The sequence below is a fragment of the Hemicordylus capensis genome, chromosome 6 (assembly GCF_027244095.1).
Source record: "Hemicordylus capensis ecotype Gifberg chromosome 6, rHemCap1.1.pri, whole genome shotgun sequence".
Lineage (NCBI taxonomy): Eukaryota > Metazoa > Chordata > Lepidosauria > Squamata > Cordylidae > Hemicordylus > Hemicordylus capensis.
In genome coordinates this window covers 82,019,752-82,045,165 of record NC_069662.1, presented here as the reverse complement: position 1 = coordinate 82,045,165, position 25,414 = coordinate 82,019,752, and the positions used below count along the sequence as shown (strand labels likewise).

At 43.1% G+C, this 25,414-nt stretch overlaps 1 protein-coding gene across 3 annotated transcripts in view; it reads left to right on the top strand.

Annotated features, from left to right (window-relative positions):
• Positions 1-25,414, top strand: part of CNTNAP2 (contactin associated protein 2) — a 1,803,519-nt gene that overhangs the window by 799,441 nt on the left and 978,664 nt on the right. For 2 of the 3 annotated variants that reach the window (XM_053266196.1, XM_053266197.1), the window contains one exon: positions 3,497-3,644. In XM_053266196.1, coding sequence (XP_053122171.1) covers positions 3,497-3,644 — 148 coding nt within the window. Of the gene's footprint in view, positions 1-457; positions 485-3,496; positions 3,645-25,414 lie in introns of those variants that run through there. The other variant, XM_053266198.1, reaches the window with a different exon arrangement.

The following is a 25,414-nucleotide window of genomic DNA, read 5'->3' as shown; positions in this document are numbered from 1 at the left end:
AGATAGGTTTATTTGGTCATTGACCAGCAAATCTGCTTTATGATGTAATATATGATTCATGCTGTGTCATAAAGAACAGCAAACTATGAGCAATTGTACAGTCCAGGAAGTCCAGTCTGAGTCTATCAGAACTGGAGACTTTTGTAGGCTGTACTATAGATTGATGTAGAACAGGAAGTTGTGTGCTTGTTTTTGATGGAGACAGATGCATGACAGCATCTAGAGTGGCTGCCAAGATGCAAATGCAAGCAAATAATATGAACAATGATCGGACGGTCCTGTAGGAAAAAGAGTATGCTGCACTTGAAATGGAGTTTACATGGCCTTGTGTGTGAGTCAAGAACAAATGTGCCGAAGAAAACACTGAAAAGACTTATTGATACTTTTGATGTGAAGATTTGAGAACAGGTCTATAGAGTAGCCAGTATAATGTTAGAAGAGCAAACTCTTGTACGATTACTATGTCCATTCCATGATCCAGAATGTAAGTTGCAAGTTGTTTCACTCACTGAAGAGGATTTGCTATGTTGCAAGATTAAATTCTTCCAGCATTATACTGCTCACATGAGTAGACCACTTGTATGTGAGCAGTTATTTCTGGGGTTTAGCTGACAACAGAATATTGGTGTAACCTTAACATCTGGCCAACTTTCTCCTAAAGTCCAATGTGTGGTGTGTACATTTTATAAAGGAAATAATAATATGCTGATCAGGCGTCAATGGGGATGAATGTATATTGGACTCAGCATTAGAAAATACATGCAGTAAGGCAGAGACTGAGAGCTGAGACTACCTGAAATATTTTAAAGTGAATAACTGGAATTGAGATTGTGTAAATGTTAAAATGAGAAATCCTTTCATATACTATAATAGTATTTCACTCTGTTCTTGCCTACATGTTTTCTGGTTGAAAGCAATGTGGAAACTGTAGTTTAGACACATTTATGATGGTCTTTCTAACTACTCACTGTTTCCCTAAAAGCTATTAGCTGCCTAATCTTCATTATAGTAAGGAGAATAAATGGAACCATCTTCTATGCCGTTAAGCTTATTAAGTAGTACAATTGTATTATTTCTATTAGCTGTTGGCTATGGAGAAAGATGCCATCTTGTGGATTTCTTAGAAAACAGTGAAGAAGGAATTGTTTGTTTGGAGTCCAGTGCAATGAATCATTGCGCCATAAGGTTCTTAAAATAAAAATCCAACAACATTCTTAATTTTATTTATTGGAACATTAATTAATTGGAGAATGGTTCCATTCTTCTCTGTCTTTTGTATCTTGCTAGCTAATGTGCCACATCTAATTGTATTATTAAGGAGATTATTTATTTATTTATTTATAACACATTTCTTTTCTATACCTCCTGTAACCAGTGTCTCAGGGTGGTTCAAATCAAAACAAAACATCCATCATTTATAATTAGATAGTAAAAAAACAAGTAAATAAGTTGCATTTAAAATCAAATAACCTACCTTCTAAAAACTGGATCGAATAGGGGTATCCAATGATATTCTAAAGCTCTTCGCATATTGTACAACTCTTATTCCAACAGAATGCACTCTATAACTCCAGGGCAACTATAGAAAAGACTAATTTTTGAGTCGCCACCAGATGAGCTGGTGGCAGCCACAGACAAACCTACCTTGATGATCTCAGTAGGTGGTGAGGTTCATGGCAAAGGAGGCTTTCTCTTAAATAATCATAATAGGACTGTAGTGAGGATGAATTAGATGTGGAAATGCTTCCTCTGCTGAATCTAACATCTGCTCTATATGTTCAAAAAAGCATGTGGTAAAGCCATTGCTGACTATATGGGGGAACTACGTAATTGTATGCTGCCCCATCTCAGAAATTCCCTAAATACAGAATATCACATCAGGGAGATGCGTATGCTAGAACCCTTTTTCCTGCCTACTTTTCTGGGTATATGAAGGTATTTTGTTTTGTTTTGTGTTTAAAAAAATATATGGGGGGGTGGTGGTGTTAAAGTATGTGACTGTCTCACCTGCATTTTGAAATGGTACTGTCCCAGGAGGGTTGCATTATGTGTTAAAGAGACCTGACAATGATGATCTTTTTGAAGTACCAACCCTGTGAAGAATATTGGTTTGAATCAACTTGTGCTGCAGTCTGTTCATAAAGTGCATTGGGAGTTGTTTATAGCTAGTTTCTGTTCAGAACTGGTATAGTTGTTGTGATCTCTTACTAAATGTTTATATATGCATGCATGTTCAGAAAACATCTTGACTGTTATGGGCAGTGGTGAAAAAAATCCAGGAACACAGTAGCCACAGACATGACCACAACATAAATAAATAAAATTGGTCTATCAATTGGTACATGGGTTGTTGCAGGGAACAGCAATATGATATATCCTATCTGGCTCCTAAAAATCTCACTGGCCCTGAAGCTTGGGGGGGGGGGGCACCTCCAATTGTGGCCATGCTAGTCTGATGTGCCAAATGAACCCCCCCCCCCCCAAACACACACCCGTAAAGTCTGCTACATGGTGATGAACAATAGGTGATTTCTTAGTGGTTAACCACCTTTACCAAAAAAGGAAAAAACCTTACATCATGGGTGACATGGTCCATCAGTGCTGCTCTTGCTTTTAGGGTTGGATGCTGCATTAGAGCTTATAGTGCCTGCCTGCTTGCTTGCTTCCCACCTGCTGAATCTGTATATTTGTAAACTGGCAAAAGTGGCACAAATTTTCAATACTCTTCCTGCAGGATCAAGCTTACCCTGTAAAACTTCCCGGGGACCTCCTTCCCCTAGGGCAGGTACAGTGTGTGAAACTCTTCTGTGCTTCATACATTTAGCTGTGGGTGGCACTGAAATAGTGAGGTGAGGGAACAACATAAGTCTTTTCCCTCCAAAATGTAGATAGTTTATGCATGATCCAGGCCCTCCATGTGACCACCTGATATGGACAAGTGAGCCTTTTGGAAGGGCGGTATAAAAAGTTTAATAATAAATAAATAAATAAAATCAGGTTGGCCAGGTTAAGCATGGACTTGAGGGTTCACATCCATTAGATGGCCCAACCAGCCAGCCGCTGAAGTACTTGTGCTTAAGGAGCATCTGTTGTTGCTTGCTACCACCAGTAAGCCTCTCCATTTGGCCCTGATTCACTGGATGGTTCTGAACAGACACTCCTCTTAGCAGTGATGCCATTTTAGATTTTCCATGCCCCACTGGGAATAGAAAATCTTAAAATGGGGCTGCCCTAAAGAGGATTGTCCACTGCTGCCCACCATCACCCAGTAAGCCAGGGTTCAATAGCGAGGCTTACTGGGAAGTAGTGGGCAGCTCTGCTACTCATCCATGGTCATCTACATTGTAGAGGGAAGGGGTTCACACTACTCCTTCACATTATTATATTTAGTCCAGGGCGATGTTGATATTGCTGGAACAATATCTCTCTTCTTCACAGTAGGTCTATATGTTCTAAATAGCTCTAGTACTGAAAGGATTTTGTTTTTTTCTTCTAGGCATTTCCTGGAAATATAAATTCTGACACTGTGGTACGGCATGATTTACAGCATCCAGTTATCGCTCGTTATGTGCGGATAGTTCCTCTGGACTGGAGTGGAGAGGGTCAAATTGGGCTAAGGATTGAGATCTTTGGCTGTCCTTACTGTAAGTTTTACTCTGGTCTTCTACTTTCTTTAAGGTCTTCTCTCCTAATGTTTTGGTTTTTTTTTAGCACACAATGAAATATTCATTTTGGTTGAATACAAAGATTTCTGATTGAGCATGTAAGGAAATCCCAGATGTAGTTATGATGCCTATATAATATATACAAACTATAACATGTATGGTATGATAGTAAACATAGCACAGTGCCCAAGGAGCGACTTGAGACACCCTGGTTCAGATTGTGACTCTTCCATCCACTTACAGCAATCTTAGGCAAGTCACTATCTGTTGGGCTATCTGCGTGGTAGGGTTGCTTAATGATAGTGACCTACTTTACAGAAATGTTAATGAGATTATATATTTGAAGTGCTTTGATGCTAAAGCGTTAGATAAATATTTATTCTTATATCTTTTTCACTACAGTTGCTATGCATTGTAATTCTAGATCTGACCAGCACTTTTTAAAAAGATGCCATTAAAATTTACACTATAGTAAGTCATTCCTTTTGGTATATACTGTTGTAACTATCAGAGAGCAGGATTATAATATTTTAAGCAAACCAATGCAGGAACAAACCGTGTAGTGCATGCAGGGGAAAGGCATTAAAAGCCCTAAGGGGAGTAAATTGAAAGGACAATGGCATCATGGATTTGCACTCATGTCTGCCATACCAAAGCTCTATAGGTTTTCTTAATATTTAATATTATTTCTAGAAATGTATCAATCCATTCTGCTTGCCATACTGGCAAAAGCATCACTATAAGCAATGTTATGAATCCAAGGCCCAAGAATAGGAGGGGGCTTGGGGCTTGGCCAGGCTGCAAGTCTATAACCACAATGAAAAAAATGAGGCTAAATGTTAGATAATGTTTTAAGATGTTTTAAAATCATATTTCATATATATATGAGTCTACATGGGTTGTCTAGATCTTCTAAAAATGCATGATTACTTGGTGGATTAATAAAACCAATCAGAAGCAATATTAGCCAGAACATGCAACACTGCACACAAGCAAAGAATGAAGAGAGAAGACTCAAGATACTGAAATATAAAGGGCAACAACTTCATTGATATAACTTCAGGATCTGCAGCAATAAATATTTAAATAACAAAACCTCAAGTGTGGGAATCCAGTCCTTATAGAATGAGAAGCAATGATTCAACCACCATCCTCCTCATATCCATGTTGGGATATGAATTAGCAAACAGGTATCATAGGAGTTTTGGGTGGAGTTTAGTGGGGAAGTGTGCAGGAGAGCTTGAAGGGAACCCATCTTGATCGCACGGAGCCCATATATAGAAGGAAAGGTAAGATAAGTACTATTCCCTCTTTTATATTCTTGGGAAAGAAAATTTAAACTGTTGAATAGCTGAAAACTTCAGCTAAGACCTAACTTTCAAGCAAACAATCTCCAAATACTCTAAACAGACCAAAAAAAAAAAATCCCTAGTCATTAAAGTAGAAAGCCAGGAGGGGAGGTGTATTGCACAGAGTGTTGCGTGTATAACTATTTATTTCATTTATTTATTAGAAACATTTGATATACCACCCACTCCGAAGACACTGGGCGGTGTACAAAAACATGCAAAACAAGACAGCATTAAAATTACATTCTAAATAAAACTAAAGTAACTAACAGAAAAAAAGTGGGGGGGGGAATAGATAAACTATAGGGTAAAAACCTGGCAAAAAAGAATAGTCTTCAATAGAGATTTAAAAACCAACAAGGAAGGAACTATCTGCTCGATCGGCAGAAGTCATGGGTGTGTGCTTGGTGCATGGAGCTCCTGGCTCTCCAGGAACAAGTGTGTTCCCTTGAAGCCAAGGAGGCTGATATGCAGAAGCTCAAAGAGGTACATGGATGAGACCTTTGGGGATGTGAAGCTGCCTTGAGATTAATCTCTGGGGCAATGTAAAAATATAAAAAATAAATAAATAAAGTAGGCTGATGGCTCCTCTGCTATCATGGAGGACCAAGGAGGAAGAGAGAAATGCTCCCTTAGAAGGGACCCTTTCTGTAAAGGATAGGCCCATATCCTCTCAAAGTGAATTGCCTGCCTGGTGCGAAGGATGCAGACATCACATGACATCTAGATAGGCTATTAGGCAGTGCTGGAGAGGAATCAGCTGCTGTTGTGCACGTTGGCACCAACCATGTTGGGAAATATAGTTGGGAGGTCCTGGAAGCAAAATTTAGGCTGCTAGGTAGCATATTGAAGTCTGGGACCCCCAAGGTAGCATTCTCAGAAATGCTACCTGTTCCACACACAGGGCCAGTGAGACAGGCGGAGCTGAGGGGCCTCAATTCATGGATGAGATGGTGGTGCCAAGAGTAGTAGTTTAGAATTGTTAAGGCACTGGGATACATTTTGGGAGTGAGCCTGTACAAAAGGGACAGGCGCCACTTGAACCAAGATGGAACTAGACTGCTGGCTCTTAAAATCAAAAAGGTCACAGAACAGCTTTTAAAATGGCTGTTTAAAATGGCTGTGAGGTAGCCAAAAGGAGCTGGGCAATATCCAGTTCAACAAATGCCATCCGTTTAAGGTGTGAGGGTGTAAACACTTCAGATAAACCAGAAGGGGATATAGTAGAACCAGGTAAAGAGAAGACAGGAGGATGTGCTAGCTGGTCAAAGAGATCAAATGGCCATAAGAAATATAGCACACACCAGGTAAGAGATTCAGCATATATAGGTGCTTATATGCCAATGCCAGAATGGTTGAGCCAAGATGGGTGAGCTGGAGGTTTTAAAGATGGGGCTTTAGGCTGTGAGGTATCCAAGGAGAAAATCTACTTCACAGCAGTTTCGAGACAGTTTAATCCGGGGGGATTAGATGGAGCATTTACATAGCTCTTGGCCGCTCACCTACGCACATCAAAGACAAGCTTCGGAGCTTAGCAGATATATTGAGGTTTTTTCCAAAAAAAACCTGGAATTTTTCTGCTGGAAATAGAGGATTATTTTAAGTAGGACATACCTCCGGCTAAGCCAGAATTCATGGGGGCAGGGTGGGGTTGGGGGGACAAAGGGGGAAAACAAAGCCCTGTCTGTCCTGGTCCCTGATAGCCCGTAGGGAGGGCGAGTTAAATCCAGCAAATATGTGGACTGGCACATTCCAATCAGGAGTGGATTCAGTGGGGAAAGCCCTGTCTGTAAAACCACCTGGAGTGCTTGGTTGCTAATGAAAAAAATAGATATAGTGGGAGTAACGGAAACATAGGAACCAGTGAGAACCAGTGGAACACTGTTATTCCTGAATATAAACTCTATAGAAAGGAAAGGGAGGGGTGGACTGGGGGTGGAGTAGCACTGTATGTTAAAGAAGGGATAGAATCTAACAAGCTAGAAAACTGTAGTCCACCAAAACACTGTGGGTGACAATACAAGGCCTGAAAGGAAATGTGCTATTAGGAATGTTCTATCACCCCCCTAATCAAAACACTGTCAGTGGGAACTTCAGAAGGAATAGATTAGGTAAATTCATATTCAGGTAATGACAAAGAGGCTAAATTTCTAGATAAACTGAATGATTGTGCCTTAGAACAGATGGTCATGAAACCAACCAGAGAGAAGGCAACCTTGGACTTAATCCTGAGTGGTGCAGAGGACCTAGTGTGGGATGTCAGTGTGGAACTTTTAGGGTACCATGACCACAGTGTGATCAAACTCAGCAAATATGTGAGGAGAGAATCCCCAATCAAGTCTAACATGGATACTTTGAACTTCAGAAGAGGAAACTTCACTAAAATGAGGAGTTTGGTGAGAAGAAAAGGGAAAATCGAGAAAGTCACTTTGCTCCAAAATGCATGGAGTTTACTCAAAACCACAATACTAGAAGCCCAGCAAGAATGTGTGCCAAAAAGGAGGAAAGGTACCACTAAGTCCAGAAGGATGCCAGCATGGCTAACAGGTAAATTAAAGGGGAAGAATAATTCCTTCAGAAATTGGAAGGACTGCCCAAATGAAGAGAACAGAAAGGAACACAAACACTGGCAAAAGAAATGCAAGGAGACAATAAGGGAGGTGAAGAGATTGTTTGAGGAACATTAGCTAAAAGCATCAAGGGAAATAACAAAAACTTATCTAAATCCATCAAAAGTCGGAAACCTGCCAAGGAGGTGGTTGCTCTCTTAGATGACGAGGGAGTGAAAGGGAATGTCAAAGAGGATATGAAGATTTCAGAGAAGCTAAGCGGGTTCTTTGCATCGGTCTTTACAACAGAGGATACTGAGGGACAGAGGCTAAAGAACTGAGTCAAATGGAAGTGACGAGAGATGATATTCTAAACTGTCTGGAAAAAATTAACAATTAACAGCTCACCAGGAACAGATGGCATCCACCTGAGAGTACTTAAAGAACTCAAATGTGAAATTGCTGACCTCCTTGCAAAAATATGTAGCTTATCCCTACAATCAGGCTCTGTACCAAAAAACTGGAAAGTAGCCACTGCAAAAGTAGGCTTCTGCAAAAGTAAATCTGGCCTCACAACCTTCTGGAGTTCTTTGAGTGTGTCAACAGGCATGTGGATAAAGGTGATCCAGCTGGGCTTGGATTTTCAATTTTTTTTTTGACAAATTTCCTCATCAAAGACTCTTGGGAAAACCTAGCTGTCATGGGATAAGGGGACAGGTCCATGTGTGGCTTAGGAACTGGTTGAAGGATAGGAAACAGAGGGTAGGAATAAATGGACAGTTCTCTAAATGGAGGGAAGTAAGAATTGGGGCCCCCCAGGTACTAGGGTACTAGGATCAGTGCTTTTTAAGTTGATCATATGTGATCTAGAATTTGAAGTAAGCAGCGAGGTGGCCAAATATGTAGATGACACCAAACTTTTTAGGTAATGAAATCCACAAAAGAGTGTGAGGAGCTCGAAAAGGATCTCTTCAAACGGGGGGAGTGGGCAACAAAATGGCAGATGTGGTTAAAAGTTAACAAATGTAAAGTGATGCATATTAGGGCAAAAAAACCCAACTTCACATTTACACTGATGGTGTCTGAGATGTCAGTGACATACCAGGAGGGAGATGTTAGAGCTGTGGAGAAAAGCTAGTTGAATGTGTTGACACAATGTACGGCAGTTGTGAAAAAGGCCCATTCCATGCTTGGAATCATTAGGAAGAGGACTGAAAATGAAACTGCTAATATTATTATGCCCTTATATTTGGAGTACTGTGTACAGTTGGAGATGGTGCAGAAGAGGGCAACCAAAATGATAATGGGCCTAGAGCACCTTCCATATGAGGTAAGGCTACAACACCATCACCTGTGGCTTTTTAGTTGAGGGGGGGAAAATGACTGAGGGGTGACGTGATACAGGTCTGTAAAATTACGCATGGTGTGTAGAGAGTGGAGAGAGAAATTTTTCTCCCTTTCACATAACACTAGAACAAGGGGTCAACCCTGAAACTGATTGCCAAGAAATTTAGGACCAACAAATGGAAGTGCTTTTTCACACAATGCACAGTTAACCTATGGAATTCTCTGCCTCAAGATGTGGTGACAGCCGCTGGATGGCTTTAAGAAGGGCTTATATAAATTAATGGAGGACAAATATATGAATAGCAGTTAGTCCAAGGCTATAGGCCGTCTCCAGCCTAAACGTAGGGGTGTGTAAGCTGGCTTGACTCGGAAGGGTTCGGGTCAAACCATACCAGGTGCAGGTTTATACTTCAAGCCAAACCAGGTGTTCTGGTTTTATGCACACCTCTACTTAAGCAGGAATGCCATCATGGGCTTGCGAGACTCTGTTCTAACTGTGCAGGCGTGCCAGAGTGCCTCACAGTTCTCAAGGGCTGCTGGGTGGAACGGTCAGGGCCAGCGGCGGCTCCCACTCTGCCGCCACAACCACGGGGGTGGGGGAGACCTGCTTGACCCTAGGGATGTGCAAAAAATTTCGGGCACAGAACGATCTGTGCCCGAAATGAACAATTTCGGGTGATTCGGGGCTGAACCGAATCACCCCCGATGTCCCCCGAATTTTTTCGGACACGAGCCGAATCACCCAAATTTTGGGCAAAAAAAATTCGGGTGATTCGGTTCATGGTTGATTTTTGGTGATTTTTTAAAGTTTTAGTGACTTTGGGGCAGTTCGGGGGCATAGCATGGGATTTGGGCAAAAGGAGTGGGGTGGGGTGGTAGCGCCTAATGAGTGCAGGCTACCACCCCAATTTCAGGGGGATTGGGCAAAGGGCTGATTTTTGGTAAATTTCTGAAAATTTCATGTCTTTGGGGCAGATTGGGGCATATTGGGGCAGAAAGTGGGGGCTGGGGCAGAATAGTGGGGTGGGGTGGTAGTGGCTAATGGGTGCAGGCTACCACCCCAATTTCAGGGGGTTTGGACAAAGGGGTGATTTTTTGAGAATTTTTGAAGTTTTGGTGACTTTGGGGCAGTTTGGGGGCAGAAAGTGGATCTGCCCCAAAAGAGTGGGGTGGGGTGGTAGTGCCTCATGGGTGGAGGCTACCACACCAATTTCAGGGGGATTGGGCAGAGGGCTGATTTTTTGAGAATTTTTGAAGTTTGGGTGTCTTTGGGGCAGATTGGGGGCAGAAAGTGGATCTGCCCCAAAGGAGTGGGGTGGGCTGCTAGATAGTGTCTAATGGGTGGAGGCTACCACCCATCCCCAATTTAAGAGTGATTGGGCAGGGGGTGAATTTTGGTGAATTTATTTTTATGAGGTTTGTCTTCATAAGGTGAAGTGTGCTAAATTGATTACTTCCTCATATTATTCATAGTAAAGGAAAGTGTGAAAAAGTGAAAGTGGGGTCATGAGAGTTGTTTAATTGAAAAAAATCTCATTTGCTATGATAGAATGAGAATTCACACCTTAGAAGTTTTTTCTGAGGTGTGAATTCTCATTCTATCATAGCAAATGAGATTTTTTTCAATTAAACAACTCTCATGACCCCACTTTCACTTTTTCACACTTTCCTTTACTATGAATAATATGAGGAAGTAATCAATTTAGCACACTTCACCTTATGAAGACAAACCTCATAAAAATAAATTCACCATAATTCACCCCTCTGCCCAATCACTCTTAAATTGGGGATGGGTGGTAGCCTCCAGCCATCAGGCACTATCTACCAGCCCACCCCACTCCTTTGGGGCAGATCCACTTTCTGCCCCCAATCTGCCCCAAAGACACCCAAACTTCAAAAATTCTCAAAAAATCAGCCCTCTGCCCAATCCCCCTGAAATTGGTGTGGTAGCCTCCGCCCATTAGGCACTACCACCCCACCCCACTCTTTTGGGGCAGATCCACTTTCTGCCCCCAAACTGCCCCAAAGTCACCAAAACTTCAAAAATTCTCAAAAAATCACCCCTTTGTCCAAACCCCCTGAAATTGGGGTGGTAGCCTGCACCCATTAGGCACTACCACCCCACCCCACTATTCTGCCCCAGCCCCCACTTTCTGCCCCAATATGCCCCAATCTGCCCCAAAGACATGAAATTTTCAGAAATTTACCAAAAATCAGCCCTTTGCCCAATCCCCCTGAAATTGGGGTGGTAGCCTGCACTCATTAGGCGCTACCACCCCACCCCACTCCTTTTGCCCAAATCCCATGCTATGCCCCCAAACTGCCCCAAAGTCACTAAAACTTTAAAAATTCACAAAAAATCAGGACTTTGCCCAATCCCCCTGAAATTGGGGTGGTAGACTCTACCCATTGGGCACTACCACCCCACCCCAAAATTTTGCCCCTGGGCCCCTTTTTACCCCCCCAAATCGATTCGGATTCGGATTCGGATTAAATCCGAATCCGAACCGAATCAAGGGTGATTCGGGTGACCCAGATTCGGGCACAAAACAGAACGGGGGTGATTCGGCTCAGGTCCGAGCCGAATCACCCGAAAATCCGAATTGCACACCCCTACTTGACCCACCCCACACACCTTGGCCACACACATGGTGACTAGAATTAGTGAAGCTTTTGGTGCCATGGGGCAGCGGCGGCATGCTTCTGGGGAGACCCTTGAAAAATGCAGGTTCTCTTTTTTAAAAAACCCCTTTAAAATAACACACTTAAACTTTTTTCCAGACTTGTGGGGCGAGACACTCCGAAGCCCTTCAGGTCCGGGCACCAAAATTATCTAGGTGTGCCCCTGCTCCTGGAGAGTGGGTAATCGAGAGGAAGTGACTAAGCAAAATTTCCAGTAGATAGAAAAGAGAGGACCTGAAAGAAGAAGAAAGAGAGAAGGGTAGAATTACCAGCAGAGATTATAGAGAATTTGAAGTTAATGGAGAAGGGCCTCTGATAATACTGCAGTTTTCCCCGCTTGGCCAATCACAAAAGTTGAATGTCTGTACTATGAATGTTTGGATAATACTTGAGTATTATCATACTCAAGAGCCTTGAGTCTACCATTTCCCTCCTCCATTGAGAGCACCTAGTTTAAAAATGTATGATATAGCTGCAAAAATAATGCCCCCTCCACACATAAATAGCAGATTTCTCGCAAGTAGCAGCATTTTTTTTAAAAAAAGAACTGAATATCATTTAAATTACAACAAAATCCTTCATTGTGTCATAACATTCTCTTCCTTGGTATCTTTCTAGCAGTTCATTTTCTGTAAATAATACTGCTAGTAAGTCACCATGAAGAAGGGAAAGAGGTTTGTTAGTGTGGCCTTTAAAACAAGTGTGGCCTTTAAAACATTGGCAAATGAAATCGTACTGGTGTCCTTTCATTCAGCTGTGGCAGGTAGATATGGGGCATTTACATTTCAAGAATCACAGCTTAATATCTTCTGCATAGCCTTTCAAGCTCTTTGCTTGAGTGAATGTCCATGATAGCCTCGGTTGGCATTCTGCCTTCTTATTTCTTAAGCGGTGACCGATCAGTTTCTCCACAGTGACTTGGTCACCTGGGAAATCAGGTGTCGCTCTTTCTGAAAGGAAAAGTTCACCAGACTTAAGGCTAAGGCTTTTGTTTCCATGCCACTGATTTTAGGCCCAAGGGGATTGCCTCTGTCTTTTGTTTCACTGCATTTCTAGAGTAAAATATAAACAACAATGGCAGTTATTTTCAGTTTTCATTCTATTACTCTTCCATTTGCATTTCCCCCTTTGAGCTCAAGGAACACCAGCAGCAAGCTTTAATGGGAGGGACATTGAGTGCATGAATCTGTGTAGTCAAAAGATCCACTTCAGGCTCTGTCACTGATTATTTCTTAGAAAGCCCCATGGAGAAGGGTTATAGACAAAGATGACTATTCACTGTTCCCCCTCACTTCCACTGGCAGTTGGATTGGCAGTTGGTTGCCATTGGTTGGCAGTTGGATTCCAGCACCTCTCAATGTATGTATGTATATATGTATGTATGTATGTATGTATGTATGTATGTATTTGTTCGATTTTTAGACCGCCCTTACAAAATAGCTCAGGGCGCTTCACAAACATCAAAGACCCTTTAAAACGATTTAAGAGCACTGGAAGGCCAGGCCAAACAGGTAGGTCTTTAGGGATCTCCTAAATTCCAATAAAGAATTCAAATTACGGATGTCTGCAGGGAGCGCATTCCACAGTCCAGGAGTGGCTACAGAGAAGGCCCGCCTCTGGGTCACCACCAGACAAGCTGGTGGCAACTGGAGCTGGACCTCCTCAGATGATCTTAGCGTGTGATAGGGATCAGACCAAAGAAGGCGCTCTCTAAGGTAACCTGGACCTAAGCCATTCAGGGCTTTAAAGGTAATAACCAGCACTTTGTATTTTGCTCGGAAACATATCGGCAGCCAGTGCAACTGTTTCAAAACAGGTATAATATAGTCTCTCCAGGTTGCCCGGTGACCAGGCTTGCCGCCGCATTTTGAACTAACTGAAGTTTCCGAACTACGTACAAAGGCAGCCCCATGTAGAGCGCATTACAGTAGTCAAGCCTGGAGGTTACCAGCTGGAGCACCACTGTTCTGAGGTCATCCTCCTCTAGGAATGGTCACCTCCTCTAGGAATGGTTTATCAGCCTAAGCTGATAAAAAGCACTCCTGGCCACAGCCTCCACCTGAGATACCAAAGTGAGGCCTGGATCCAGGAGTACCCCCAGGCTGCATACCTGCTCCTTCCAGGGGAGTGTAACCTCATGCAGCACAGGGAGATCTAACTCATCCCTCAGATTCTGAGCCCCCACAATGAGCACCTCCCTCTTGCTTGGATTCAGCTTCAATTTGTTATCCCTCATCCAGCCCATTACTGCCTGTAGGCAGGTATTTAGCGAGTGAACGCCATTTCCTGATGAAGCAGATGAAAGAGAGAAGTAGATTTGGGTGTCATCAGCATACTGATAACACCCAGCACCAAATCTCCTGATGACCTCACCCAGCAGTTTCATGTAAATATTGAAAAGCATTGGTGACAGAATGGAGCCCTGAGGGACTCCATATAACAGTTTTCATTGAGAAGAGCAACTGTCACCAAGCTCCACCATCTGTTATCTGCCCAAGAGATAGGAGCGGAAACACTGCAGAGCAGTGCCTCCTATCCCCAACTCCGCCAGGCGACCCAGAAGTACACCATGGTCGATAGTATCGAACGCCTCTGATTGATCCAAGAGAACCAACAGAGTCACACTCCCTGTGTCAATTCCCCAGTATAGGTCATCCATCAGGCCGACCAAGGCTGTCTCAACCCCATAGCCCACTCTAAAGCCAGTTGGAAATGGGTCTAGATAATCAGTTTCCTTCAAAACCGCCTGGAGCTGGTCGGCCACCACCCTCTCGATCACCTTGCCCAACCAAGGGAGATTAGAGATTGGCCTATAATTACCCAACACCGAGGGATCTAGGGAAGGCTTCTTAAGAAATGGTTTAATTATTGCCTCCTTCAAGCATGGGAGCACCTTACTCTCCCTCAGCGATGCATTTATGATATTCACCAGGCCTCCTCGAATAATCTCCCTGCTAGATCGAAGCAGCCAAGTCGGGCAAAGGTCAGAGAACAAGTGGTGGACCGCACCTCTCCAAGAAGCTTGTCCACATCCTCAAGAATCACAGATTGAAACTGATCTAACCTAATACTGCAAGAAGGATTGCTGGACACCTCCTTCATAGACCCTGCAGAAAAAGTGGAATCCAAGTCAAGTCAGCCTGAATACAGGAGATTTTGTCCGCAAAGAACCCACTGAGGGCATCACAGCAGAGCACCTCCAGGAGCTGATTAGAAACAGAAGGAGTAGAAATTAGACTCCTCACTACCCGGGATAACTCCATTGAACGTGAATCCGCAGAAGCAATGCAAACCGACCAGAACTTCTTTTTTGCTGTACGTACTGCCTCCGTGTAAGCCCTCAAGTGGGTCACATGCTCCATTCTGTCAAATTCAAGCCAAGTTCTCCTCCACCTGAGCTCCAGTCACCTAGCCAGCCGCTTCAACCCTCGCAACTCCTCGGTATACCAGGGAGCCGACTTTGAAGCGGGTCTGGAGGGATGCTTAGGAGCAATAATGTCTACTGCTCTGACAAGTTCCTTATTCCAGGTTCCCACCAGGGCATCGACAGAATCACCTGCAGCACCAACTTTGAAACCCTCCAAGGCCTTTTGGAACTCTACTGGGTCCAGCAGCCATTTTGGGCAGACCATCCTAATTGGTCCATCACCCCTGCAGGAGTGGGTTGTGGCTGTGATACCAACCTTAAACAGGTAGTGGTCTGTCCATGACAATGGGGAAACCGCCAGATCCCCCACTCATGGAACATCCCGAACGGAACAATGAACAATGTAGTACTTTAAGTCCTAGCAGCAATTAATATGTCCAAAATTTGGGTTCAGAGTCCAGTGCACAGTGGAGACAGGGGGAATTCCTAATATGGCCAATTTTCTTAGAAATGTTGGAGCTTTTTTCTGGAAACGGAAGCTTGACCTGCTTTTGAAAAGAATATTTTTAATTCACAGTGCTAGTGAAGATGACACATTGTGGAGAGCTGTCTTTATACTGTTCTCTTAATGACTGATACCAGAATTCCCAGATGGGCTGTGGTGCTTAATAAGTTGGTATATACAGGTGAAACTCGGAAAATTAGAATATCGTGCAAAAGTCCATTAATTTCAGTAATGCAAATTAAAAGGTGAAACTGATATATGAGACAGACGCATTACATGCAAAGCGAGATAAGTCAAGCCTTAATTTGTTATAATTGTGATGATCATGGCGTACAGCTCATGAAAACCCCAAATCCACAATCTCAGAAAATTAGAATATTACATGGAACCAAGAAGACAAGGATTGTAGAATAGAACAATATCGGACCTCTGAAAAGTATAAGCATGCATATGTATTCAGTACTTGGTTTGGGCCCCTTTTGCAGCAATTACTGCCTCAATGCGGCGTGGCATGGATGCTATCAGCCTGTGGCACTGATGAGATATTATGGAAGACCAGGATGCTTCATTAGCGGCCTTCAGCAATTCTGCATTGTTTGGTCTCATGTCTCTCATCCTTCTCTTGGCAATGCCCCATAGATTCTCTATGGGGTCTGGTCAATCAAGTTTGCTGGCCAATCAAGCACTGTACACTGTATACTTTTCAGAGGCCCGATATTGTTCTATTCTTCAATCCTTGTCTTCTTGGTTCCATGTAATATTCTAATTTTCTGAGATTGTGGATTTGGGGTTTTCATGAGCTGTACGCCATGATCGTCACAATTATAACAAATTAAGGCTTGACTTATCTCGCTTTGCATGTAATGCGTCTGTCTCATATATCAGTTTCACCTTTTAATTTGCATTACTGAAATTAATGGACTTTTGAACGATATTCTAATTTTCCGAGTTTCACCTGTAGACCATCATTTTCCTAATGCTTATCAGAAATGACTGGATATACATATGTAGTGTTTGTTGTTTTGACTTACAGGCATCTGATCCTAATCTATCTGCTTGTATTGGTGTGTGGGTGTGTGTGTGTGTGTGTGTGTGTGTGTGTGTGTGTGTGTGCACACGCACACATGCATGCGCATAGACACACACCCCTCATCTAATGTTGGTGTAATGTCTGAAGAAGCACAACTACAACAAACCATATTTCCCATTCTATGAACATGCATACCTTTCAAGATCAAGCTTGCAATTTTCACCCAAAATAATAATAATAATAAATTCCCCAAGATCCTATGCACTTGCAGCTTCTTCTTGTTATATTTATTTTCTTGCAATGGAGATAATTTTACCAGTGCATATGTGATGTGCACAACTGTGGTAGCCAAAAAAGGAGGTGGTGCAAATAATTGTAGTGGCACAAACAATCCTTGTATGGAGGCAGTTGTTCTCATAAATGTTGCCAGCAAGTGAGTGCTATTGGAGACCCCTGGCCTTGGTATGCTCCTGAGGTGCTTGGATAGGGTCATGACTGAAGAAGTCTGTAATGTTAGATGTATGATGGCTCATTTTCAAGTCAGATCTGATGAACATGCATCTTTGAACCAAGTTTCAGAGATGCTATGCACCAGTGAGTGTGGCCTTCAACCAGAGCTGCTCAGTGTCAAGTGTGGTTTCCTCTACATTCTTCACAGAAAGTACCCATTCTCTTCCTTGGATGTGCATGAATCTGTTCTTAGATCAATAACAAGTGCAGTACTTCTTTAGGATGTGGTTTTGGCTGTGAATATAGTTAGACCACCTGCACAATTACTTTTGTTTTGCAATTCTCAATACCAGAAATAAAGTGTATACTTCAGTATGTTTTTAATATGGTTACATTTCCGTGCTGTTATCAGCTGAATGCAAACACGGATTCATTGTTTGCTTTATGAAGAGACACTGGCATTTTCATCAATACATAATAATTTTATTGCGTACACCGGGTTTGTGGGGACATTAAAGGAAGTGGTTTATAAAACAATAGGTCTGATTGTTAACAAAACAAGTGTACAAATAGAAATTCAAATAAGGTGGTAATTAGAAGCCAGGTGTTGTTCTCTTGCATCTATAATGCCTATTGTGTTCACAATGTAAAGAGGACATTGCAGTTTTAAGGAAATGTTTGTCATTTGCAAACTCATAGGGAAGTCCAGATTTTCTCTTTTCTAAATTTCTGAAGATTACTATTTGCTATAGAAATGGGGCTATGCTAGAAAACATTTCCATAATGAACATTCACATTTTTGAATGTGCCCATTAGGGTTTGAAACAACTAACCTTAGATTTCAACAAGTTTGTTTGGTGATCATTCATAGATATGAACAATTAAACAAAAAACAAGTAGTCCTGTTAAGAACAAATTTGACTACTTTCCTTTCACTATTACTACAACTTTTCCAAATTTAGTTCAAATCAGTTAGGTGATTCACAGGTTAACCCACTTACACCTCAGATGTTCATGTGTCCACCATCTTAAGTTGGGATGGATGACATCATCACAAACTACACCATTGAGGTTTCCCTATGTGTCACTCACTACAACTGTACCAAATGTGGTTCAGATTGGTTAGACAGTCCACAAGTGAGCCCACTTACACCTCAAACATTCACACATCTGCCATCCTGAATCAGGATAGATTATATCATTACATACTATGCCACTGAGGTGTCCCTAAGTATCCCTACAACTTTAGCAAATTTGGTTCAAATTGGCTAGGCAGTTAACAAGTTAGTCTACTTGCACCTCAAATGTTTACACATCCACCATCTTGAACTGGGGTGTCCCTCTGTGTCCCTATAACTGTACCCAATTTGGTTCATATTGGTCCAGGCATTGAAAAGTTGATGGGGGGAATGGACACACACACACACAGACACACACACACAGACACACTGCTGGGTGATCTCATAAGCTTACTTTCCTTATGGCTGCTAGAATCAACAGCATAAAGTAAGTAAGCTTTGCCCACACAGTGTACCATTTGACCATGCATATGTCCTTCCTTTATATTTACGACTCTAGTATCCTGCCTGCAATGATATTGACACATGGAACCACAGTTGAATAGGCCTGCAGTTCCGCTGATGTTATGCCGGAATGTGGGGAACCATAGTCGGGCACGGCAACAAAACTGAGGGTTCGGGATTGGAACTCCAATCTGAACTCTAGGGTTGCATTCAGTTAAGTCACTTCAACCCAAGGTTCTAAGCAGCCCGTGGTATGTCCGAATTTGGAACCGTAGGCTGCTGGGCCTGGAAGTGGAGTTGAAAGAGGAAGCTCCTCCCTCAGAGCCCAGTTGGCTGTGCAGGCTGTCCTTCTGTCAGGAAGGAAGCCCACATAGCCAGCTCCCCGCCTCTCTTTTGTCTCGCTGACTGCAGAAAGGCAACTCTCCTGACCATGCAAATTTGGATGGGAGAGCAGGGCTAGGGGGGCACGGAACTGCAAGTCCAATGGACCCACGTTTCTGTGTTATATGCAAATGCAGCAAAAGCAGGAACCAAAGCATTTTGGTTAGGGAAGTGGTTCTGGGAAACCCAGAGCAAAAGCAGTCATTTCAGATTATCACTGTAAGATCTGAACAGTTCAGGTAAAGTTCATTTCTTGCACACTCCATTATTTTTCAAGATTGCCTCAGCAAATACTACACTGACTGTCCATCTTTTAAGGAGCTTATGCCAGAGCATATAAAGCTACCCTCAATCTGAACTATGTTAAGTTTGAAAAATGAATAGTGACTTACACAAGTCCACCCAAAGAGCATCATGGCTAAGAATGGATTTGAAAGCAGGTCTCGATTCAGCCCAACATACTATCCATTGCACCACAATGGCTCTCTTCTCCTACACAACAGAAAGAAATGCACAGTACCTAAGCCTAAGTTATGAAGAAAAGGAATCTCTTCCACATTAGAGGTGGGCAAATTTCCCGTGTTCTATTTTTTAATCCTTCCATAGGAAAGCTATCCCGCAACAAGTCCTGCTATGCTGCCTTATCGTGGTGGTGGTGGTGGGTGTTCCTGGGAGGGATGAGTGAAGTATGCCAGGAGGTATATGCCCAGTAGAGTCACCTAGAGCGCCCAAGTCATCCCAGTTGCCCAGCTAAAGCAAGCTGGTACCTGTATTGGGCAGCAGCGATATAGGAAGGTGCTGGAGGTGGACGATCACTTCAGTGACAATGACAAAGGCATCAGTTCAACTGTGTGGGAGAAGGCAATGGCAAACCACTCCTATATTTTACCAAGAAAACCACATGGATAGACAAAATAGAATGATTGTTGATGTAGTGCTGGATAGGGGTGTGCACCGGACCGCGGACCTGCGGTTCGGCACTGGGGTGGGGGGTTCCATTAAGGGTGTGGGGGGGCTTTACTCACCCCTCCCACCCTTTCCAGCTTTGGCGCCATAATTCATTTAAAAAATGCGCCGCAGAATCGCTCTCCGCCCGCTCGCCGCTCCTATGGCTCCGGACCGGGCCTCCTTCTTGTCTTCAAAATCGGGCGGCAGGATACTTCCCTGCCGCCCCCGAAGCCCCCTCAAGCCATTTTAGCTCTTTAAATCTTGCCCCGGACCGAGTCCTATAGCGCTTGGGCAGGCGGCGGGGAGATGTCCGCCCGTCTGCCCGCCCCCTTCCCTGCCTTCTGCGAAGTGCAGGGTCATCCATGTTCCCACTCTGTGAGAGCCAGTATGATTCATTAGACAGCATGTTGGATTTAGGCTTGAGAGACCTGGATTAAAATTTCAACTCATCTATGAAGTTTACTGGGGATTAAATGGGGGGGAACCATGGGCTGCATCCAAATGTTTCCTTCCTCTGATGGAAGACGCTTTCTCCTCTGAGGAGGAAGGGAACTTTTGTCTGCCACCTATTGTATGCTACCTTTTTGTTCCTTGGAGAAAGGATGGGGTAAAAATGTGACAGATAAAAACCTACTCCATATTTATTTTGTAATACAAAGACCCAGAGGTGGACCTAGGTAATTTTGGAGCCTGGATCTAAAGGCATTTGGAGGCCCCCCCCCACTCCCCTGCAAATTGAGCATCATCATGCTCGGCCGGGCGACCACACCACCTGGGACAGACTAAAGAGGATTTGGCAGGCTCCAGGGGCTGAGGAGGCCTTGGGCTGTGTTCCCAAAGTCCAGAGGTAAGAGCACCTCTGCAAAGACCCCAAATAGTGTGTGTGTGTGTGTGTGTGTGTGTGTGTGTGTGTGTGTGTGTGTGTGTGTAGAAGATAACAGGTACCATCAAGGAAGCCATAAAAGGGAAGAAGACTTCCTTCTGAAATTGGAAGGCCTGTCCAAATGAAGAGAACAGAAAAGAAAACCAACTCTGGCAAAAGAAATGCAAGGTGACAATAAGGAAGGTGAAAAGAGAGTCTGAGGAACATTTAGCTAAAAGTATCAAGGAGAATAACAAAAACCTCTTTAAATACATCAGAAGCAGGAAACCTGCCAGGGAGGCAGTTGGGCCATTAGACAATGAGGGAATGAAGGGGATTATTAAGGAGGATGTGGAGGTTGCAGAGAAGCTAAGTGAGTTATTTGCATCCATCTTCATGGCAGAGGATATTGAGCATATACCTGTTCCTGAACCAGGCTTTTTGGGGATGGAGGCTAAAGAACTGAGTCAGATAGAAGTGACAAGAGAAGATGTTCTAAACTGTCTGAAAAAACTAAAAACTAACAAATCGTCAGGTCCGGATGGCATCTATCCAAGAGTCCTCAAAGAACTCAAATGTGAAATTGCCAACTTCCTTGCTAAAATATACACCTTATCCCTGCAATCGGGCTCTTACCGGAGGACTGGAGAGTAGCAAATGTAACACCGATTTTCAAAAAGGGATCCAGGGGTGATCCAGGAAATTACAGGCCAGTTAGCTTAATGTCCATTCCAGGCAAATTGATGGAAAGCATCCTCAAGGATAAAATTGTAAAGCACATAGAAGAACAGGCCCTGCCGGGAGAGAACCAGCATGGCTTCTGCAAAGGTAAATCTTGCCTCACCAACCTTTTGGAGTTCTTTGAGAGTGTCAACAAGTGTGTGGATCAAAGTAATCCAGTTGACATAGTATACCTGGACTACCAAAAAACTTTTGACAAAGTTCCTCATCAAAGATTCCTGAGGAAACGTAGCTGTCATGGGATAAAGGGACAAGTGCATGTGTGGATTGCTAAATGGTTGAAAGACAGGAAACAGAGGGTAGGTATAAATGGAATGTTTTCACAATGGAGGGAATTAAGAAGTGGGGTCCCCCAGGGATCGGTACTGGGACTGGTGCTTTTTAATTTATTCATAAATGATCTAGAAGTAGGGGTAAGCAGTGAGGTGACCAAACTTGCAGATGATACCAAACTCTTTTGGGTAGTGAAATCTAAAATGAATTGTGAGGAGCTCCAAAAAGATCTCTCCAAACTGGGTGAGTGGACGACAAAGTGGCAGATGCGGTTCAATGTTGGCAAGTGTAAAGTGATGTACATTGGGACGAAAACCCCCAACATAAAATATACACTGATGGGATTTGAGCTGTCGGTGACTAACCAGGAGAGGGATCTTTTGGTCATGGTGGACAGCGCGAGTGTCGACTCAATGTGCGACTGCTGTGAAAAAGGCCAATTCCATGCTAGGGATCATTAGGAAGGGGATTGAAAATAAAACAGTTAATATTATAATGACCTTATACAAAATGATGATGCAGCCACACCTGGAGTGCTGGGTAGAATTCTGATCACCACATCTAAAAAAGAACATTGTGGAACTGGAAAAGGTGCAGAAGAGGGCAACCAATATGATCAGGGGCCTAGAGCACCTTTCTTATGAGGCAAAGCTACAACACCTGGGGCTATTTAATTTAGAAAAAAGATGACTGCTGGGAGACATGATAAAGGTCTATAAAATCATGCATGATGTGGAGAAAGTGGATAGAGAGAAAGTTTTCTCCCTCTCACAAAACACTAGAAACAGAGGTTATCCCATGGAATTGATTGCCGGGAAATCTAGGACCAACAAATGGAAGTACTTTTTCACACAATGCATAATCCACTTGTGGAATTCTCTGCCACGAGATGTGGTGACAGCCAACAACCTGGATGGCTTTCATAGGGGTTTGGATAACTTCATGGAGAAGAGGTCTATCATCGGCTACTAGCTGGAGGGCTATAGGCCACCTCCAGCTTCAAAGGCAGGATGCCTCTGAGTATCAGTTTCAGGGGAGAAACAGCAGGAGAGAGGGCATGCCTTTCAACTCCTGCCTGTGGCTTCCAGCAACATCTGGTAGGCCACTGTGTGAAAGAGGATGCTGGACCAGATGGGCCTTGGACCTGCTCCAGCAGGGCTATTCTTATGTTCTCATGTTATTAAGATAGCTGTTTTCATGTCATGGAAGGGTCAGATGATTCTAAAAGTATCTATTGCACATAGCAACGTTAGAAATGAGGCTCTCTCGTAGACTTATACCTTACTCTGAGTTGTTGATGAGACACAGTTTTGAATTCCTTGCTATGCTAACATAGATAATGGTTCAGTGGAGACAATTGCTTGTAAGTAAACTGATTCAATGCTACCCTTTTATTGACTACTGAGTTAAAAGAGCCAAAAGGAACCTTGGGAGTTACACGTCTCTCAGTGGTTTATTACTGCAACGTTTCTTCTGCTGACCTCGTCAGTCTTTGTTCTGTGCTGTGTGCTCTTTTCCATTAAAGTCTCTCCTATGACCTCTCATTTTCTTGCCCCAAGTGAGCAGTTCTTCGATTCCATTCCTTCCTTTTTCAGCTATCTAATTACTGTAGTGTCAAATAGCATCCAGCGTTTAAGATTGTCAACTGAGTTGAAGGGACTCCTATCCCCTTTGCACGATAGGGAAATTAATGCAAAACCATTGGGGAGTAGAGTCAAGGCCTTTCTTTGACACCGCAGGCTTTGTTCCTTCTGGTGACAGAAAGCGTTTGATGTGCCATACCTGAGCTATCCAGCTTTGATCTGAAAACATTCCACACAATTTAGTGGCTTCAGAGGCAAGAAGGAGTGAACTGACTTCTATGAAATGACTCACATCCTTTAAGCTGGAGCTTATGCATTGCTGTTTGGATGAATCAGATCTTAATGAGAATGAAAATAGTATGTTTAGGAAGGACCCCCCCCCCCCCGCTTTGGTTTTGCGTCATCATCAGATATGAGCTAACTAATGCAAAACAGCAATTTCATGTACACTCTTTTGTATTCAGTTGGTGGATTTTGAACATCAGTTTTAAATAACTTCAGTCAGAGTTTCTCAATTGCAGGAAGATGTTTAATGTTCATTATGAAAAGATCTTGAAAACAAGAATATTTTTAAAAATGATTGAACTTGGTGTGGAAATTCAGCCTCACACTTTTAGTGACTGACATCCAGGCCAGTGAATGGCATGTTGGAACACTGTCCTCATGGTGATCTTTATGAAATTGTCCTAACATTACCATTCAACCCCATGGATTTTATTTACTATTGAACATTTGGACTTAAATTTAATAGCCTCTTTGAATTTTGCATACCTTGGAAGCTCAGAAAATAATCAGAATTTCCTAGATATAAAATTCTTTATGGCCTCCTCCAAACCCCTAGTAGTCTGTCTGATCTGAATAACCATAACGAAATTAGATTGGTCTCTCCTACAAAAATACAAGACATCAAACATTCAGAGCAGCCTTGAAACTAAGTCCAGAAAAGTTACTAGCCAGTAAACGGGTTTACCAGCTCCCCTGCCCATACTTCCGTATGTTAGTCATTTGCAGGAATGTATCATTTTCCCCTTGAAAGGGGAAAGAACCAAGCAATGAATGGCAGAATTACCCCCCTGACATCATCCTACTTAACACATATACAAACCGAACCCAACAGGTGCAAAGGCACCACAGTGCCCTCTGTAGTACACATCACTATGGTGCATCCTATAGGAGACCAGCAGCAGGCATATGCTAAGGCCAGTTGGGGGCTTGAATCCCCTGGTACCACAAAACAGCCTACGAGCAACCACTCTTTTGGCAAGCAGACACACAGGCGTTCCTATCCCATCATATACAATAGGAGGAAGCATATATAGAGAAGCCAAGGGCTAACCAGGCAGAGAATTTAAGTCCTATTGGGAGCAAAGATTCTATACAAGCACTGAAGAAAGTGGATGAGGGCCTTGCAAGGAGAGCCAGCTTTTGGCCAAGGAGAGGCCCAGAAACACAAGAGGAACAAAAGACAGCATGTAAAGATTAGCAACAGGCAGGGGCATATCTAGGGTGGGGCAGGCAGGGCACGTGCCCCGGGCGCCACTTGAAGGGAGGCGCAATTTCTTAAAATTAATTTTTTAAAAAAATGGCCACCAAAAACAAAATGGCCACTGGGCATGCTCAAATGGCCTCTGTGAGGCCCTAGGGCATGCCACGCCTCGCAGAGGCCATTTGAGCGTGCACAGTGGCCATTTTGTTTTCAGCGGCCATTTTTTTAAAAAAAGTATTTTTAAAAATGACCACTGCACATGCTCAAATGGTGCCTGTGATGTTCTAGAGGCCAGTGGGGGGGGGGACTTTGCAGACCCCCCCCCACAGCCTTTAGGAAGTCCCCTGAAAGGGCTACAGGTAATTTAAAAAATAATAATATGTGACTGTACACATATTCAGATTGGCACTATGTACAGAGAAGCAGGGCTTGTGAATACTGAGCTGAAGTTTATGAGCTAAGATTGTATCCATTTGCTCTTACTTTGCTTCTTGTGATAAGTGAGTTAAATGTGATGTCTTAATAATATGGCTATTAATGGTGAGTTTGTCTTTGAATCAATGTGAAATCCTTAGTATTAAGGCCCACTGGGAGTTTCTTGCTCTTTCTCTCATTTTAACTGTCTTTCTGAAATACTAGAATATATTCCAAGCAGTGACACAGTTTACTCTTC